The 17,548-nt window shown below is 55.0% G+C and overlaps 2 protein-coding genes across 13 annotated transcripts in view; one reads left to right on the top strand and one right to left on the bottom strand.

The window, feature by feature from the left end:
• Nucleotides 1–2,833: 2,833 nt before the first annotated feature.
• POLR2H (RNA polymerase II, I and III subunit H) lies at nt 2,834–9,375 on the bottom strand. Of its 9 annotated transcripts, none has more exons than XM_063807393.1 (6): nt 8,939–9,375; nt 7,516–8,216; nt 6,040–6,123; nt 5,863–5,956; nt 4,601–4,684; nt 2,834–3,251 (listed from the first exon to the last, which is right to left on the bottom strand). In XM_063807393.1, exons 3-6 carry the CDS (start codon nt 6,086–6,088, stop codon nt 3,134–3,136), a joined length of 345 nt encoding a protein of 114 aa, XP_063663463.1. In that variant the 5' UTR covers nt 6,089–6,123; nt 7,516–8,216; nt 8,939–9,375; the 3' UTR covers nt 2,834–3,133. The 9 variants fall into 9 exon arrangements, with proteins under 9 accessions (XP_063663463.1, XP_016797908.1, XP_063663464.1 ...); XM_016942419.4 differs by having other exon boundaries at nt 7,525–8,216; XM_063807394.1 differs by having other exon boundaries at nt 7,516–7,973.
• Nucleotides 9,359–17,548, top strand: part of CLCN2 (chloride voltage-gated channel 2) — a 15,546-nt gene continuing 7,356 nt past the window's right edge. Inside the window, exons 1-16 of one of the 4 annotated variants that reach the window (XM_016942411.3) lie at nt 9,359–9,668; nt 11,952–12,108; nt 12,270–12,401; nt 12,773–12,901; nt 12,988–13,121; nt 13,227–13,304; nt 13,385–13,463; nt 13,596–13,721; nt 13,817–13,901; nt 13,989–14,090; nt 15,300–15,384; nt 15,549–15,704; nt 16,105–16,174; nt 16,424–16,534; nt 16,768–16,981; nt 17,287–17,420. In XM_016942411.3, coding sequence (XP_016797900.2) covers nt 9,606–9,668; nt 11,952–12,108; nt 12,270–12,401; nt 12,773–12,901; nt 12,988–13,121; nt 13,227–13,304; nt 13,385–13,463; nt 13,596–13,721; nt 13,817–13,901; nt 13,989–14,090; nt 15,300–15,384; nt 15,549–15,704; nt 16,105–16,174; nt 16,424–16,534; nt 16,768–16,981; nt 17,287–17,420 — 1,855 coding nt within the window. In that variant the 5' untranslated portion in view covers nt 9,359–9,605. Of the gene's footprint in view, nt 9,669–11,911; nt 12,109–12,269; nt 12,402–12,772; nt 12,902–12,987; nt 13,122–13,226; nt 13,305–13,384; nt 13,464–13,595; nt 13,722–13,816; nt 13,902–13,988; nt 14,091–15,299; nt 15,385–15,548; nt 15,705–16,104; nt 16,175–16,423; nt 16,535–16,767; nt 16,982–17,286; nt 17,421–17,548 lie in introns of all 4 variants that reach the window. The other 3 variants (XM_016942412.4, XM_016942414.3, XM_063807388.1) reach the window with 3 other exon arrangements.

Genomic DNA, 17,548 nt, shown 5'->3' with positions numbered 1-17,548 from the left:
TCCTGTAGGAAAACTAGTGGAAGCTTCTTCCTCTCCCCCACCCCTGAGGAAGGAAAGGCTACCACGGAGGTAGAGGAGCCAGGAACCCAGAAACCCAAACACTGCCACAAATACCCCAGGGTCACCAAAGGCATTCCAAAGCAGCAGAATGAAAGGCAATGTGCTAGGAACCTCGTGTACTTTACCTTTTGTAACATTCACACAACTCTGTAAGGTAGGTATTATCTTTTCTGTTTTAGAGATGAGGAAACTGAGGCTCAGAGAAGCCAGGTGAGTTATCAGTGGTTACACACCCTGTGGGCAGGAGAAGAAACACCCTAGTCTGACCTCACTCTAGGGTCCATACTCTCTCCTGTGTGGTACACTGTCCTATATGTCATTTAATGATTCTATTTACTGGGAAAGACATACAAGTCCTTAAGGAGTAACAATTAGAGTTTTGAGGCCGGGCGCGGTGGCTCACGCCTGTAATCCCAGCACTTTGGGAGGCCAAGGCAGGCGGATCACAAGGTCAGGAGATCAAGACCATCCTGGCTAACACGGTGAAACCCTGCCTTTACTAAAAATATGAAAAATTAGCCGAGTGTGGTGGCAAGCGCCTGTAGTCTTGAACCCAGGAGATGGAGGTTGCAGTGAGCCAAGATCGCGCCACTGCACTCCAGCCTGGGCAACAGAGTGAGACTCCATCTCAAAAAAAAAAAAAGAGTTCTGAGTAGAAAACCAAAGTTCTTAGTGGAGGTGACCAATTTAGACATCTTCCCATGTCCCTCTCTCCCTTCACGGACAGAATAGTTTTCCTAGAGAAGGAATCAACAAATGTACAAAGCTCAAAAATGTTGTCCAAATCTCAAATGCTGTCAGTTTCTGCATGGAAGAGAAGTAGTTCATTCATACTACAAATTCCAGCATGCAGTCAAGGGAATGTTAAGTGGAAACTAACTTACTGACATATTGAGCTAGGTTAAATTTAATAATCAAATGAAACACTTTATAGCACATGAAAGTGCCAGCACCTAGGACACGATACACCAATAGAACCAGAGAATGATGGGTTCCCAGCACAGACAGATGAGAGACAAGAATGGCAAAACTTTAGGGCCAGGTATGGTGGCTCACACCCAGCACTTTGGGAGGCCGAGGCAGGCGGATCACCTGAGGTCGGGAGTTCGAGACCAGCCTGACCAACATGGAGAAACTCCGTCTCTACTAAAAAATACAAAATTAGCTGGGCGTGGTGGTGCACCACCTGAGGTTGGGAGTTTGAGACTGGCCTGACCAACATGGAGAAACCTCGTCTCTACTAAAAATACAAAATTAGCTGAGCATGGTGGCACATGCCTGTAATCCCAGCTACTCGGAAGGCTGGGGCAGGAGAATCGCTTGAACCTGGGAGGCAGAAGTTGTGGTGAGCTGAGATCGCGCCATTGCACTCCAGCCTGGACAACAAGAGCGAAACTCCATTTCAAAAAAAAGAAAAAAAAAATAGAATGTCAAAACTGCAAATGTCACCAGAAACTTCCAGGCATCTGGTATTGGTATGTGACTTACTCCACTTGTGGGCAAATGCGAGTAACTCATGGGCTTCTCCAGTGTGAACTTACCTGCCCTATTACAAATCTAACCCATTCCCAAATCAGTCTGGTTGGTCCCATCCCTTCTTCCCACTAACACAAAAAAACAATTACAACCAGAACACTCCTATCCCTATTCAATGCTCTACCACTTCTCTTTCTTCTGCTACCCCAAGACCGCCAGGACAGTCTATGATAACCTACACACTATTACTTGTAATTTGTTTGTCTCACTCTCATTTGTCGTTCTCCAACCCCACAAAAAAACCCACCCCATGGAAAGGTTCTAGGATTTCATAAAAATTCATCCCAACTCCCTCCCCCTACTCTACCCATAGTAAGGTAAAAGAAACACCTCTTCCTCCTCCCTGCTGAGGCCATTCATTTTCAACCCATTTCCCTAAATACTATTTCTAACACCTCACATGAAGATCTGAAAATGATGGGGAAGGAAATACCCCAGGTATCCCAGCAGGGGACCAGCTCCCAGGCAAAACCAGATCAAACAGACAACTGTTTAATGCACAGAGAATCTTTTTGGATTGTTACCCTAAACTTCCTAGGGGAAAACAGAACCCCATATGCTTTCCTAGAGACCTCTAATGCCAAGCTGAAGAGCCAGCTCACATGCTGGAGCCCTTATCATAGCCATTTCCTTAATGTTTTTTCTTCCCCCACTCGTAAGTTAGTGACTGTAGTCAGGCCGCTACATGGTCCTGGCACTGGCCCTGGCTCTGGCCTGCCAACTTCATTGGTATTGCTGCCCTGTCCACTTCCACTTACCCTCCCTCCCAGGTCACCACTGGAATGTAGAGCAGAGAGCCAGCTCCTCCAGCTGCTTCCAGAACCACCAAGTCCTCTCGTCCTACTCTCTTCATAGTCATCTCCCATGCCTGTAGCTAAAAGCCTCTACCCAAAGCTTCCATAAAAATAATGAACATTTCTAGACTATGCAAGTGACTCATTCAAGTCAGCATGAACTGACTTCCTAAGAGACTGAAAGTGTTGGAAGGACATGAGCAGGGCTCCTTGCCAATTCAAAATTCTGCGCCAAATGGGTGGTATCTTCTGGGCCTGGGGTACCCTCAGGAGCCAAAAGCACAACTCTCTCCCAGACCGAAAACCACACTGGAGGATAAATGTTGAGAACAGTCAGCCAGGAGACTGAGATAACCCTGAACCCAGATACCAAAAGGCTGGAATAGATCCTACATTGACAAGTGATCAGCTGGCTGTGGGCCAGAAACAATACACCACAGACAAACTGGAAAAAATGATTTTACAGTAAATGGACTTTTTACAAAAAGGGGAGGGGCAGTCTGAAAAAGTAAAGTTTAATTTAAAAATCATATACATAAAGCTTCTGATTCATTTTCAGCTCTCCCACTGTGTCTTTCACAGGCGAGTCAGTTTCCCATTGAGTGGAGGCCAGTTAAAGATGCCGCCACGGTGGACAGTGAGCCAGCCCTTCCTCAACAGGTGAGCAAGAGCGGCTGCCACTCAGGCTTGAACAATGCCCATGACCTGAGTGACTTGGCAGAGAGGCTGGCTTCAGGCGAGGTTCAGAAGGCTAGCTTCTTCATCAGGAGATAAACTCTGGAGTCCACCTCGAATCCATGCAGGTTGTTGGCATCCCCCTGCAGCCTCATGAGCAGGCCCCCATAGGACACGTACGCAGAGCTGAAACAGAAGGCCCCATCCCGTGAGTCTGGAGCACTGCCACTCAGCAGCTCTCCATCTCAGCCTAAGAAAGAGAAGAGGCATCTTCCTACTGTTGTGTCACTAGGAACCAAAATTCTGACAAAGATCAATGCACAGGTATGTGCAAGGCACTGTTCCATCTCAGCCTAAGAAACAGAAGAGGCATCTTCCTACTGTTTTGTCACTAGGAACCAAAATTCTGACAAACATCAATGCACAGATATGTGCAAGGCACTGTTCTTTATATTATCGAGGGTGGCAAACACCTAGATGCCCCAAATCAGGGGAATGTTCAAATGAATCAAGACATATCCACTTACTGAAATGTTATGCAACTATTGAAACGTTTAAGAAAAGCTTTACACTGGCCGGGCACGGTGGCTCACACCTGTAATCCCAGCACTTTGGGAGGCTGAGGCAGGCGGATCACGAGGTCAGGAGATCAAGACCATCCTGGCTAACATGGTGAAACCCTGTCTCTACTAAAAATACAAAAAAAAATTAGCCAGGCATGGTGGTGGGTGCCTGTAGTCCCAGCTACTCAGGAGGCTGAGGCAGGAGAATGGCGTGAACCCGGGAGGCGGAGCTTGCAGTGAGCCGAGATCACGCCACTGCACTCCAGGCTGGGCAACACAGCAAGACTCCATCTCAAAAAAAGAAAAGAAAAGCTTTACACTAACATGGGGAAACATGTTTTACATAATGTTAAGCAAAAAGAGCAGAAGAAAACATAATAAACACCACAGTCTCCAAGAAAAAAACAGAACACCAGGATATGCAAAAAAGTCTATGTAAAAGGTTCTCTCTGGATATGGAATTACAGGTGACTTTTTTTTTCCTTCTTCACATTACTCTTCTGCATTTCAAATTGCTTACAAAAAGCACATATTGTTTTAATAAGACTTTAAAGAAAAGAAAAAATAGCTGGACAGGAAAACCAAGGAACTAGGGATTGGGTTACAGAGTAGCAACACACACACACACACACACAAAGCCTTTTACAGAGTAGCAAAACACACACACACACACACACACAAAGCCTAACAGTCTAATCACTTAATGCTGCATTTGTTCCTGGGGAAGCAAGTCTCCTTTGCACTTTACACAGTGAGATAACCAGTTTCTCATGTGGACCACTGGGCCAGGAGGGCCTGACAAAGGGCAGTCTACATTTCAGACTGGAAACTGCTCCCAGAACTATTTCTTTCTAGTTCCCACCTCAGTCTGAGGTGCCTGAGGAGAGGGACTCAACAGAGGAAGCAGGAGCATAGCTCAAAGTCTCAGAACATGGAGGAGGAAAAGAATCCTCACAAGATTACGTAACTTACAGGCGTGTTGCTGCTTCAGTAGAAGTTTCATCTCCCTCAATCCTGTACACTTTTCCATACATTACATACTCAAACTGGTCAGCCCTATGGAGCAATAGCAGCAAAGTTATTCTTAACAGTAATTAACAATATAAAAGATCCCATTTAAAAATGGTTACTGGTCAGCCGGGCGTGGTGGTTCAAGCCTGTAACCCCAGCACTTTGGGAGGCCAAGGCGGGCGGATCACGAGGTCAGGAGATCGAGACCATCCTGGCTAACACGGTGAAACCCCATCTCTACTAAAAATACAAAAAAATTAGCCGGGCGTGGTAGTGGGCTCCTGTAGTCCCAGCAACTCAGGAGGCTGAGGCAGGAGAATGGCGTGAACCCGGGAGGCGGAGCTTGCAGTGAACTGAGATCGCGCCACTGCACTCCAGCCTGGGCGACAGAGCAAGACTCCGTCTCAAAAAAAAAAAAAAAAATGGTTACTGGTAACTAAATGCCAGCATTATAACAACAGGCACATTACAAACATGATGTCATTTAGTCCTCATGGCAACCCCATGAGCTAGGCATGACCAGCTCTATTTTATTGATGAGGAAACAGGCTGAAGGAGATTAAGGTTACTCAACAAATAAGTGGTAGAGCTGAGAAATGAACTCAAGTGGGGTGCCAAAGTCTTTCCATCACACCAAGCTCCCTCCCAAGACACAAGACCCACATGGCCTAGGTCACTCAGCAGTTACCTCCTCAGCCTTCAAAAGGCTGCAACTCACAAGCATGTAATCACTGTTATAGATAAATACCTGGTTGTTTGAATTTTTTTCTTTTTTTTTGAGACACGGTCTTGCTCTGTCACCCAGGCTGGAGTGCAGTGGTGCAATCATGGCTCACTGCAGCCTCAACCTCCCTGGCTCAGGCAATCCTCCCACCTCAGCCTCCCAGGCAGCTGGGACTACAGGCACATGACACCATGCCCAGCCTTTTTTTTTTTTCCTCTCTTCTTTTATGTAGCAGTGAGGTTTCGCTATGTTGCTCAGGCTGGTCTTGAATTCCTGGACTCAAGCAATCCTCCTGCCTCGGCCTCCCAAAGTGCTTGGGTTACAGGTGTGAGCCACGGTGCCTGGCCTGTTTGAATTCTTAAGTGCAGAAATTTCCTTAAGGTTACTCAGATTCTGCTGATCATCATTTATTCCAGGAATTTTAGAAGAGTCTTTCTATATCACTTATCTACTTAGTCCTCAAGGCATATTTCAAGTATTACCTTCTCCACTCCCTCACCTGGAAGGCCTATCATCAGTGGGGTTGTATTCACCATCATCCAGGGTACCATCTTCATACAAGGTACTAGCTATGACCAACCGAAACTTGTCACCTGAAAATAACAGCAATATCAGAGAGTAAAGAATAGCAGAAGCAGCAAAAAGTCTCTTATTATTGTCTGTATTCAATACTTACCCAAGTCTACAGGGTAAATTTGAATGTTTACATCTAAGATTAGATCCATCTTGAAAGATTCACTCTCACAATGCAGTCGAGACACTGGGGAGAAGCAGGAAAAGAGTGACAGAGGTATTGCCAAGGCAGATCCTACAGTGTGGGATTGTATGCAACAGGATACTCAATCTAACCCAGTCTACATCCAGTGGTCTCTCATCTGCTCTCATAGAAATTCAGGCTCAATCAGAACCAGATATGCAAGAAGGAAAAGGGGAGAAAAACTGTGGCAAGCGAACGTAATCCCCAGAAAACAACCAAAGATACTCCAGCAGCAAAGCCTGCCTGGCTGACTGAGAACCTGACTCTGGGCAAGTTATTCAATCATCCAAAGGTTTTCTCTTTCTATGCTAGGCACTGTGCTGAGGGGAGTGACCAAGATGTATAAGAACTGGTATCCGTCTTGAAAAACATCTTAGTCTCCAGGCAAAGAAAGAGACATCAAAGAGAAAATTATTGATAGATGACAAAATAAAGAGGTGTAGGCCGGTGCAGTGGCTCATGCCTGTAATCCCAACATTTTGGGAGGCCGAGGCAGGTGGATCATTTGAGATCAGGAGTTTGAGACCAGCCTGGCCAACATGGTGAAACCCCGTCTCTACTAAAAATACAAAATTAGCCAGGCGTGGTGGCGCATGCCTGTAATCCCAGCTACTTGGGAGGTTGAGGCAGAGAATCGCTTGAACCCGGGAGACGGAGGTTGTGGTGAGCTAAAATCGTGCCACTACACTCCTGCCTGGGCGACAGAGCAAGGCTGCGTCTCAAAAAAAAAAAAGGTATATACCAAGCAGCTAACTCTAACTCAAAGAAGACTTCACAAAACGCTAAAGATTCTGAGGGCAATACAAGAATATAGGCTCTGAAGTCAGATTACTCGCTGTGAAGCCTTGGGTGGTTTACTCAACCTCTCAGAGAAAAATGGGAAAGGCACCACCCACCTCATGAGGACTGTCATTTTTTTGAGACGGAGTCTCGCTCTGCCGCCCAGGCTGGCGTGCAGTGGCGCGATCTTGGCTCACTGCAACCTCCGCCTCCCAGGTTCAGGCAATTCTCCTGCCTTAGCCTCCCAAGTAGCTGGGATTACAGGCGCCCGCCACCACGCCAGGCTAATTTTCGTATTTTTGGTAGAGACGGGGTTTCACCATGTTGGCCAGGCTGGTCTCACAAGACAGTGTCTAGCACAGAGCAGGTAGCGATTACAAATATGCCTAGGAGTTTGCCAGCACCATGACAAAAGGCCACCCAGGCACCGGGCACGGCATGCGTGAAGCCAGAGAGAGCTCGGGAGTCTCCGTTTTCTCATCCATAAAATGTTTACTGAGGGAGGTCCCTACATCAGGACCTGCTGGTAGGGGCAGGCCACAAGAGCTGGGTGGACACGGGGCCCAGGGGCATGTCCGCGAGGTTAGCCTCTTCCTCCAAACCGCCCCTACATACCTTACTTACCTCGGTCAAACTTCTTGCCCTCCGGGTCAATATCCTTCACATCGAAAATATCCTCAAACAGGATGCCCGCCATCGCGAGGGGGCCACGAGAGCAGCAGAAGGGGTGAGAGCGCGACCACAGTTGGGAGTACGTGCACCCCCTAGTGTGGACAAGACCGGAGAGAACCAAAAGCACCTCCTGAAAGCGCGGCGGCCGACGAGAGTGGCGCATGCGCACAAACAAGCGGTAACGCGACCACTTCCGCCACAGCCTCCCGCTCGGGGCTACTTAACTTCCGTCCCGAAAGATTGCTTCCGAGAGGCTTCGGCATTGAGGGCGGGTCTCATGTCCAGGTGGCTCTGCCCAGGGCGGGGAAGCAATAGGCTGTAGAGCGGGTTCTCGCGCTCCGCTGGGGCCCTACTGCGCCCTCTTCAGAGGCCGGGTTCCGAAGACTGGAATGCGTGGGGGCCTAACCCAGGCAGGGACCTTGATCCTTGGCCCAGAGAAGCCGGGCCCTAGCCCTACCCCGCCGGTCCGCGTGCCTGCCGAGGGCACAGTCCGCGCCGAGGGCAGGTGGAGCAGAACCCCGCCCCAGAGGTGCCCAGCCCCTCCAGCCGGCACCGAGGACCCCGGGGCCGGCCTGGGCCGACTCGGCCCTGCTGGACGTAACCCGAGCCGGATCCGTCCAGTTTGGGAATTTGCCATGACGTCGCTATGGAGAAGAGGAAAGCCTGCATTGTCCCCTCCCCTCGTACTGCACCCTCCCACCACTGCCCTCTTCCCCCCAGGCGCTGCTCTCTTCCCCCACACCGCCCCCTCAGCCGGGCTCCCGCCACCCCCCTCCCCCGGGCATTACCCCTCCAGCTTAGTGCTGCGCGTTCCCCCTCCACTGCCTTCTCCTGGACACGGATCCCCTCCGTGCCCCTTCAGCCTGGCACTGCCCCGTCCCTTGGATACCAGCTCTTCCCTCACACTGGCCCTTCCTCCTGAGTGCTGGCTTCTATCACAAGGCCTCCCCTTCCCGGGCACTGCTCCCGCCCCCTGAGCCCCGCCTCTGCCTCCCAAATGCCCCTTCCTCCTGGTGCTGGCTCTCCCGCACACTTGTGCGTTTCCTGGGCGCTGCCCTCGCTCCTCTCACACTATCTCTACGCTGCCCATCCACCCTGCGGGCGCTCCGCCCTCTGTTCTATCCTTCCCCAGCCCCTGATAGAGAACCCAGAACACCAGTAGGCAGTTCCCCCAAAGCGGAGGGATGGAAGCAGCGACTTGGGTTCCTCCTTGGGCCCAGCCAGGGAGAAGCGACCCACGCCCGCGTCCCAGGAGTAGACTTCCCGGCACCTGGAGCTCCCTTCCCTCCGGCCTACCCCTTCCGGTGCCCTCCCCAACCTCCACCCCCGCACACCCCGCAGGCCCGGTTGCTCCAAGTGCACCTACCCACGGGAGCCCCGAGAAAAGGAAGGATGAGGAAGACGGCCCCAACCCTCTCCGAATCCTTCCAGCTTTGCTTTTCACCCCTGACGGGGCAGAGGGGCCTTCCCAGGCCTGTCTGGGCCGCTCGTCTCTTCGGAGGGGCAGAGGGGAGGCGGCTCCTAACGGGCTGACCCGGAGGAGTCCGATGTAGACAGCTCCGCAGCCCCCAGCCCCAACCCCTACGGAGCTCAGGCGTCTGCAGCCCCTCCTGCCTGGGCACGGGGAACCGCGAACCCGGGCCGGCCCCTCCACGTGCCAGTAGACCCGCCCCTCCCGGGCGCCCCTCTCCGACCCGGGCATCCGCAGGGAGCCGGCGCGGGCTTGCGCCTTCCCAGCGCCCCTTGCCGCCTCTCGGGAGGCCCCGCGCGGACCCCAGCCTGGCTGGGCCGTCCCCTCCGGATGGGCCGGCGGGCGGAGCAGCGCAGAGGGCACCGCCCTCGGCCCGCCCGCCGAGGAGGGGACGCGAGCGGGAGGCTGCGCCAGCGGCGCCCGCCGGGGGCCCGCCGCACTCTGCTCTCGGCCTCCCGGGCTGCGGGGACGGGACGGCTGCCGGCGCGGACTTTGCGGGCCGGGAGCCGAGTCCAGGACAGAGCCGGAACCGCCGAGGGAGGCGAGAGGGCAGTGCGCGGAGATGGCGGCCGCGGCGGCGGAGGAAGGGATGGAGCCACGGGCGCTGCAGTACGAGCAGACCCTGGTAAGTGAAGCTGAGCTGAGCCCCAGGAGTGCGCTCCGGGACCCCTGCTCCAGGTTACCCTGGGAAGCGCGAGGACCAGGGGCCTACCCTAATCCTGTCCTAGCATTTTGAGCTGGGGAAACTGAGGCTTGGAAGTCTGAGGCTGCAGGGCCGAAGGGATGGAAAACTGCATGCTGGTTTCTGGCTGAGGCTGAGGGCCTGCAGAGGACAAGGACACCAGGTACTTGTCTCAGGTGTCCTTCCCCTCACCCCACAACATGCACGTTTTCTTTGCACCTCCCCTTCACCACCTGGGCCCAAGTCTCAGCACCTCACTGCCCCTTCCGCGGCACCATTCACACCATTGAACTTTCTCTACGCCACTATCTCCACCACCCAAGACATTCTGTGTCCCTGCCATGTGCATGGCACCATGCTAAGCATAGAATCGAGTGTGTAGAAAGATGGTCAGCCCCAGACCCTACCTCTGGAGGCTCCACACCCAGCGTTGGCTCCAGGAGCCCCTCAGTTGACTCTGGAAAAGGGTGGCTTGCCACTCTGGGGGACAGGAGCTTTAGGGAGGGTGGGTGAAGCAGGAATGGGTGTGGGAATTGGGACCTTTGTCTATGCTGATGCGGGGTATCCAGCCCCCACCCACCCCAGGGTGTGTCCCCTGACCTCATTAGAAGCAGGGGTCCTGGGCTCTGAGCTGACTTATCGCCCCCATTGTTACTTGGTGTTTGAGAAGCCACGTGACCCTCCTCATGTCACTGGGGTGGAAGACCCAAGCCCTAGGGAAAGGAAGGGGCCCGTGGTTCCTTTTTACCAGCTTGGGCTGGAATTTGCCCAGGAAGGTGGCAGGGAGGGAACATCTTGGAGAGGAGAGGCTATAAGTCTGGGAGGTGCCCAGTTAGGAGAAAGTAGCTGGATGAATCAGGATGTCAGGGAGAGGTGGGAGTAGAGCAAGGGTAAAGGGGCCAACCCTTGGGATGGGGTAGGAGACACTTGCCAATCTGCCCAGACCAGGATAGGAGCATGGTCAAGGAAGCCAGGCACCTGGCCTCTGAAATGGTGCCTCTTAACACCAGCCACCTCTCCATCTCCGTCCCTTCCAGCTGTCTCTGGAATGAGCTCTCAGGGTCGAGCTCTGTCCCGGGCACTCTGTGCTCCAGCCTGCTCCCGCCCCCCTTCACCATCCTATCCCTTTGTCTTTCTCTCCCACTCTCGCCTCCCTCCTCCTACACCGTGCTTGCCTCTTAATACTCTCCATTCTCTTCCTCCTCCGTACTACTTCCTCTCTCATCCCCTTCTTTCTCTTCTCCATCCCTTCGCCTTCCCTCTCTTTTCTCTTCTACTTTCTCCTCTCTAGTTCCCTCTCTTCTCTTTGCTTTCCCTTTCCTATCTCTCACCCTCTCTCTGTCTCTATCTTTCCCTCCCTCCCTCCCCCCCATCCCAGCCCCAACAGGAGCCCTTTGTGTCCCGAAGCTCTGCGGGTGGCAGCCGGAATCTACTCCTCCCCGCCCCCCAACACACGCCCAGCTTGGCAGGTCTAGCCATGGTTCAGGCGACTCTCCCGTCCCATCACCCCAGCATCCACAGTCACAGCCCAGCCATCCTCAGCCTCCGCTGTCCCCCAACCCACCGCTGGGCTCAGTGCAGCTCCAGAGTGGGGCTGAGGCCACCAAGCCCTCTCCACCCACCCTAAGTGAGAGGCTTTCCACTCCCAGCTGGGCTGGCAGGCTGGTGGGGGTGGCAGTGGAGAATGGGGACAAGGGGATTAGGGTGGGTGGGAGAGGTGCAGCTGAGTTGGTCACAGGCCAGAGGCCCAGCAGGAACGTGATAAGGATTGGGGCTGCGCCTGCTCCTGGGCCCAACTCAGCTGCCCCGAGCTCCACGAGGCTCTTATTGTTGCCCATGTGCCCCTGATCATCCCTTACTCCCTGGCCTTCCCGCCTCCCACTTTTAGACTGTGCCACAGGTTTTTCCACCTTTTCCTCTTCTGGGGCTTCCCTCTCACTCCTCTTCAGTGCCCCAGCCCCAGGCCTGTGAGAAGAGGACCGATTATTCTGCCACCCCCAGAGCTGTGTCCCTGTACCTTGGCTGTCCCCATCACTCTGGCCACGACAGCCTCCACAGTCTGCAATGTGCATTGTTCCCACACCTCGGGCCAGAGTGGGAACTATGCGTTCAAGAGGGATATCCAGTGTGGGGGCTGGGAGAAGAGGAGTGGAGGCTCTAAGAACTCTCCCTGCGTTCCCACTCAGCCCATGACCTCGAATGCCCCCATCCCCTCTGATGCTCCAGATGTATGGCCGGTACACTCAGGACCTTGGGGCCTTTGCCAAAGAGGAAGCTGCTCGGATTCGCCTGGGAGGGCCTGAACCCTGGAAAGGTCCCCCTTCCCCTCGGGCTGCCCCAGAGCTCTTGGAATATGGACGGAGCCGTTGCGCCCGATGCCGCGGTGAGAACTGGGGTGGGGGCAGGGGACCTGGCTGTGCTGTGCTGAGGGAAGCAGAGGCCATTAGAGCTGCTGATGGGGGAGAGGGGACAGTTCAGGGGGCAGTAAAAGGGGTAGGAACACTTCGGTGCCAGCCTCCCCCTTCTTCCCTTCCCTGCACCCAGTCTGTTCTGTCCGCTGCCACAAGTTCCTAGTATCCAGGATTGGTGAAGATTGGATCTTCCTGGTCCTGCTGGGGCTCCTCATGGCATTGGTCAGCTGGGTCATGGACTATGCCATTGCTGCCTGTCTGCAAGGTGAGGGCGACAGCTGGCAGGGGGAGGACTGGGAATAAACCTCCTGCGTCCATGCCACACTCGTCTAGACATGGAGGAAGGCGTCTTGGCTTCTTGGCCACTGACCACTTTCCCCAGCCAGTCTGACTGCCCAGATTCAGGCATCATCTCGGCCACTCCCACAGGGCACAGCTTCTTGCATCCCCTCTCCAAGTGATCCTCTTGCCTAGATTGCGCTTTGTCCCAGTGAATACCCTCAGGGACCCTTTCCTTCACCCATGCCCTGACTCTGTGTGGTACTCCCTGGGACAGCCTGTCGTATCAGTGTGGTCCACTGGCCAGGCAGGCAGTGGGTGTGTGCACTGGGGGTCCAGCAGGTCCTCTTCCCACAGCCCAGCAGTGGATGTCCCGGGGCTTGAACACCAGCATCTTGCTCCAGTACCTGGCCTGGGTCACCTACCCTGTTGTCCTCATCACTTTCTCAGCCGGATTCACACAGATCCTGGCCCCTCAGGCTGTTGGTATGTTAGAAGAGAAGGGGAGGGCAGAGGCGGGACCCCTGAAATGGGTGCATCGAATGCCTCTCCTGAGACTGTTCCCTCTCCAGGCTCTGGCATCCCTGAGATGAAGACCATCTTGCGGGGAGTGGTGCTGAAAGAATACCTCACACTCAAGACCTTTATAGCTAAGGTCATTGGGCTGACCTGCGCCCTAGGCAGCGGGATGCCGCTTGGCAAAGAGGTAACTGCAGGCTGGGGAATGAAGGAGTCCCTCCTGGTGGAAGAGGAGGCCAGGCCAAGGTCAGGGCGGGCCCCCTCCCGACTCACCGCCTGCCCCACCCCGCAGGGCCCTTTTGTGCATATTGCAAGCATGTGTGCTGCCCTTCTCAGCAAGTTCCTCTCCCTCTTTGGGGGTATCTATGAGGTAAGGGGAACCCTGGGGCAAGTGGGGGGCAGAGGCTGCTGAGCCCACAGCTGACCCCCTCTTGCCACCACTCTCACCAGAATGAATCCCGGAACACAGAGATGCTGGCTGCCGCCTGTGCCGTGGGGGTGGGCTGCTGCTTCGCGGCACCTATTGGAGGTAGGCAGGGCTCCTAGGTCAGTCCAGCCCCACAACCCTGCCCTTGGCCTCTCCTCCTTGGCCCCTCTTATCTGGGTCTAAGGCCTTAGGCCAGGCCCAGGCCTCAAGTGCTGGTCTCCCTCCCCCTCACAGGCGTCCTCTTCAGCATCGAGGTCACCTCCACCTTCTTTGCAGTGCGGAACTACTGGCGGGGCTTCTTCGCTGCCACCTTCAGTGCCTTCATCTTCCGGGTCTTAGCAGTCTGGAACCGGGATGAAGGTGGGGGCACCCAGGGGATGAGGGCAGCCCGAGATGGTGCCAGGTAGGGGGCCCAGGAGGCTAGGCCTGCCTCCCTCTGCTGTTCTTCCCTTTAGAGACTATTACAGCCCTCTTCAAAACCCGATTCCGGCTCGACTTCCCCTTTGACCTGCAGGAGCTGCCAGCCTTTGCTGTCATTGGGTGAGGAGCTGAGGGGGCTGGGGGTATCAGAGAGGAGGGGGGTTTCTAGAAGGCTCCTTTTCACTCAGGTGCCTCTTCCCTTTCCAGTATTGCTAGTGGCTTCGGTGGAGCCCTCTTTGTCTACCTGAACCGGAAGATTGTCCAGGTGATGCGGAAGCAGAAAACCATCAATCGCTTCCTCATGAGGAAGTGAGTGGCTCTCGGCTCCTCTCCAGGCTGCTTTGAGTTGTATAAGGGCCTCAGTAGGTCAGGGGACAGTGATGGGGAGAGAATGGCCCAGTCAAAACAGGCACTTCACTGAGAAATCAGCCAGCAGTGTTTTCCAGGCTGACTGAGCATTTTTATATTCATATGAATTACCTGAAAATTGGCATTTTTAAGTTTATAGTCAGCGGTAGAGGACATTTGGGAATCAAAGACTAAGGCCTCCTCAGGTCCTCTGGGCTGGCCCATATAGGAATGCTCCCTGGAGAGTGTTTGAGCCTCAGTTTCCCCCCATGACCCATGGGGATAGATGAGATCTCTTTTTTTTTTTTGAGACGGAGTTTCACTCTTGTTGTCCAGGCTGGAGTGCAATGGTGCGATCTCGGCTCACCGCAACCTCTGCCTCCTGGGTTCAAGCGATTCTCCTGCCTCAGCCTCCCAAGTAGCTGGGATTACAGGCATGCGCCACCACGCCCGGCTAATTTTGTATTTTTTAGTAGAGACAGTTTCGCCACGTTGGTCAGGCTGGTCTCGAACTCCCGACCTCAGGTCCGCCCACCTTGGCCTCCCAAAGTGCTGGGATTACAGGCGTGAGCCACTGTGCCCGGCCGAGATTTTTTTTTTTTTTTATCTCCAGAACACAGCTCTCTCAGTGTGACCCTGAGGATTGGGAGTGGGGAGGGCGAGACATGACTTCCCTTGGGACTGACATCCTTCAGAGAGAGGGCAGCCAGCTGAACCTGCTCCCTACGCACCTCCGGTCAACTTTACAAGTGACCCCAGCTTCCCCCAACATTGACCTTCACTCTAAGTCACTGCAGAGAGACAAAGAGAGGCAGAAACTTCTCCACCCCATCACACAATATGCCCTGATGGGCTTCTGAGGGTGGAGGGTGGAATAACAACTCGGAGGGCCCCAAGGGAGGGCTTGGAGGATGGACCTTCTGCTGCTGCTACCCACCTACAGAGTCAGGGGCTGACAGAAAGGTCTTTGGGTCAGACCCCTGCTCTTAGAATAACCCCAGTCCACCATCAGCCTTGGGGCTATCGTATCATAAACAGCAAAGGAGACCTTCTGTCAGGACTGAGTGTTTTCATAAAAGAGCCAAGGCTCTGCTCTGACCTCAGCCCTGAGATATGCGAGGGCACCCAGCCCTTGGCCACCCACGACTGATGTGAAACCTACGACTCTAGACGCCTGCTCTTCCCGGCTCTGGTGACCCTGCTCATCTCCACGCTGACCTTCCCCCCTGGCTTTGGACAGTTCATGGCTGGACAGGTAACCACAGGCAGAACAGGAGTTTTGTGCTTTCCCTTGGAAGGCATTCCTCCAAAGCCAACAGCCCCAGTGTGACTGTGGGACCCCTTGTTCCCCATGGGATCCCATGGCCTCTTCCCTTCATCCTGTCGGTTTCCCAGCCTGAGGCACCCTGTTCACTCTAGCTCTCACAGAAAGAGACGCTGGTCACCCTGTTTGACAATCGGACGTGGGTCCGCCAGGGCCTGGTGGAGGAGCTAGAACCACCCAGCACCTCACAGGCCTGGAACCCACCACGTGCCAACGTCTTCCTCACCCTGGTCATCTTCATTCTCATGAAGGTGGGCTCCTCACGTGTACACTGCTAACCTTTACATAGCTTGCCCTTCTAAGCACCTGCCACGCAGTGCTCACTCCTCGAAGCCTCTCCACAGTGCCATGGGAAAGGCACTATTATCACCCCCGTTTGAAAGATGGGGGAGTCGAAACACAAGTAGCTGGCCCAAAGTCACACAGCTAGAGGGCAGAGCGATGATCTGAACCCAAGCCATCTGCTTCCAGAGTCCTTCCCCTTGCCATCACCTGGGAGGCCTGGGGGTCCCAGGGTAGCTAGGAGGGTTACGGGGTGGCTGGGAGGGTTACGCCCACCTGATCAGCGAGGTAGACTTCTCCTGGGTGGCGCTGTGCGCTGCCTGGGGCCAGGTGGAGCCTCTTTGCCTTTGAACCACCCCCTGCCTGCAGTTCTGGATGTCTGCACTGGCCACCACCATCCCAGTTCCCTGTGGGGCCTTCATGCCTGTCTTTGTCATTGGTGAGTTCTCAGCTGCCTGCTCTCCCAGCCTGCACCTTCCCCAGCCTCTGGCCACCCCCCCCCACAGCCAACCCTCTGCCCAAGAGCGGGTTTTTGGTCCAGCCCTAGCCCGAACCCTGACCCCACAGGGCTGTGCCCTGCACTGAATGACCCGTTGGCCCCTCCCTCACCCTCTGACCCTCTCTCTTCCTAGTGCCCCCTGCCCTCCCCCTCCACTGCCTCTTTCTCTTCCCACCCCCCTCCCTGAAGGAGCAGCATTTGGGCGTCTGGTGGGTGAAAGCATGGCTGCCTGGTTCCCAGATGGAATTCATACGGACAGCAGCACCTACCGGATTGTGCCTGGGGGCTACGCTGTGGTCGGTGAGTGCCTCAGGTCCCATCGGCCTTGGAAGACCCCCTCACCCACGCCCCAGCCACAGGGTCTGAGACTCTGGTGCCCCCTGCTGGCAGAAACCAGGCTTCCCTCAGATGCACAGGTCCAATCCCAGGACTGTATTGGGCAGCCCTGAGGGACCCACTCAGGACCTGCCCTGGTTGTGGAGGGTCTTCTGGGACCTGGGCACCCTGAGGAGACTGAGTGTGACTGTCCCCAGGGGCAGCTGCGCTGGCAGGAGCGGTGACACACACAGTGTCCACGGCTGTGATCGTGTTCGAGCTCACAGGCCAGATTGCCCACATCCTGCCTGTCATGATCGCCGTCATCCTGGCCAACGCTGTCGCCCAGAGTCTGCAGCCCTCCCTCTATGACAGCATCATTCGAATCAAGAAACTGCCCTACCTGCCTGAGCTCGGCTGGGGCCGCCACCAGTACGGAGGGCTGGGTGCCAAGGGGGCTGTGGGTGAAGGGCAGAGGGCATCCTAGATCCCCCTACAGCCACCTCTAGCAAGGTCCTGGAGCCTGTGAAGCTGGGAGATGAGCCACCTTCGTCCACACTCCGGAGGGGCTGTAGCTGGCCCCTGCTGTTCAGAAAGAAGGGTGGGAGCACCCCTTGGTCCTTAGCTCCCGTCCCCATGGATGGGCTCTGGAGCCCTCCTTGTGGCCCTGGGATGGCAATGCTCTGGGCGCCTCTCCCCATGCTGACCACAAACCAAGCGCCTCTCTCGGCCCCCAGGCAGTACCGGGTGCGTGTGGAGGACATCATGGTGCGGGATGTTCCCCATGTGGCCCTCAGCTGCACCTTCCGGGACCTGCGTTTGGCACTGCACAGGACCAAGGGCCGAATGCTGGCCCTAGTGGAGTCCCCTGGTGAGGCCAGGAGGGGTCCCAGGTGCTAGGGGCATCGCCCAGGGTCGAAGCTTCGGGAAGGGGCAGGGAGCTCAGGACCAGTCTCCTTGGTTCCAAAGGGAATGGGCCAGCACTTGCCAGGTGGGGGC

Source organism: Pan troglodytes, chromosome 2 (assembly GCF_028858775.2).
Source record: "Pan troglodytes isolate AG18354 chromosome 2, NHGRI_mPanTro3-v2.0_pri, whole genome shotgun sequence".
Taxonomy (NCBI): Eukaryota; Metazoa; Chordata; class Mammalia; order Primates; family Hominidae; genus Pan; species Pan troglodytes.
Note: the sequence above shows the minus strand (reverse complement) of the source record. Positions and strands in the feature narration are given on the sequence as shown.

What these genes read in the sequence shown, in the direction of transcription:
- POLR2H (XM_016942419.4), bottom strand. Translation starts at nt 7,735, where the DNA reads ATGCGCCACTCTCGTCGGCCGCCGCGCTTTCAGGAGGTGCTTTTGGTT. An exon ending in AATTTACCCTGTAGACTTGG is followed by an intron (nt 5,957 to 6,039) that starts GTAAGTATTGAA and finishes TGTTATTTTCAG; the next exon opens with GTGACAAGTTTCGGTTGGTC. An exon ending in ACTGATGATAGGCCTTCCAG is followed by an intron (nt 4,685 to 5,862) that starts GTGAGGGAGTGG and finishes ATTGCTCCATAG; the next exon opens with GGCTGACCAGTTTGAGTATG.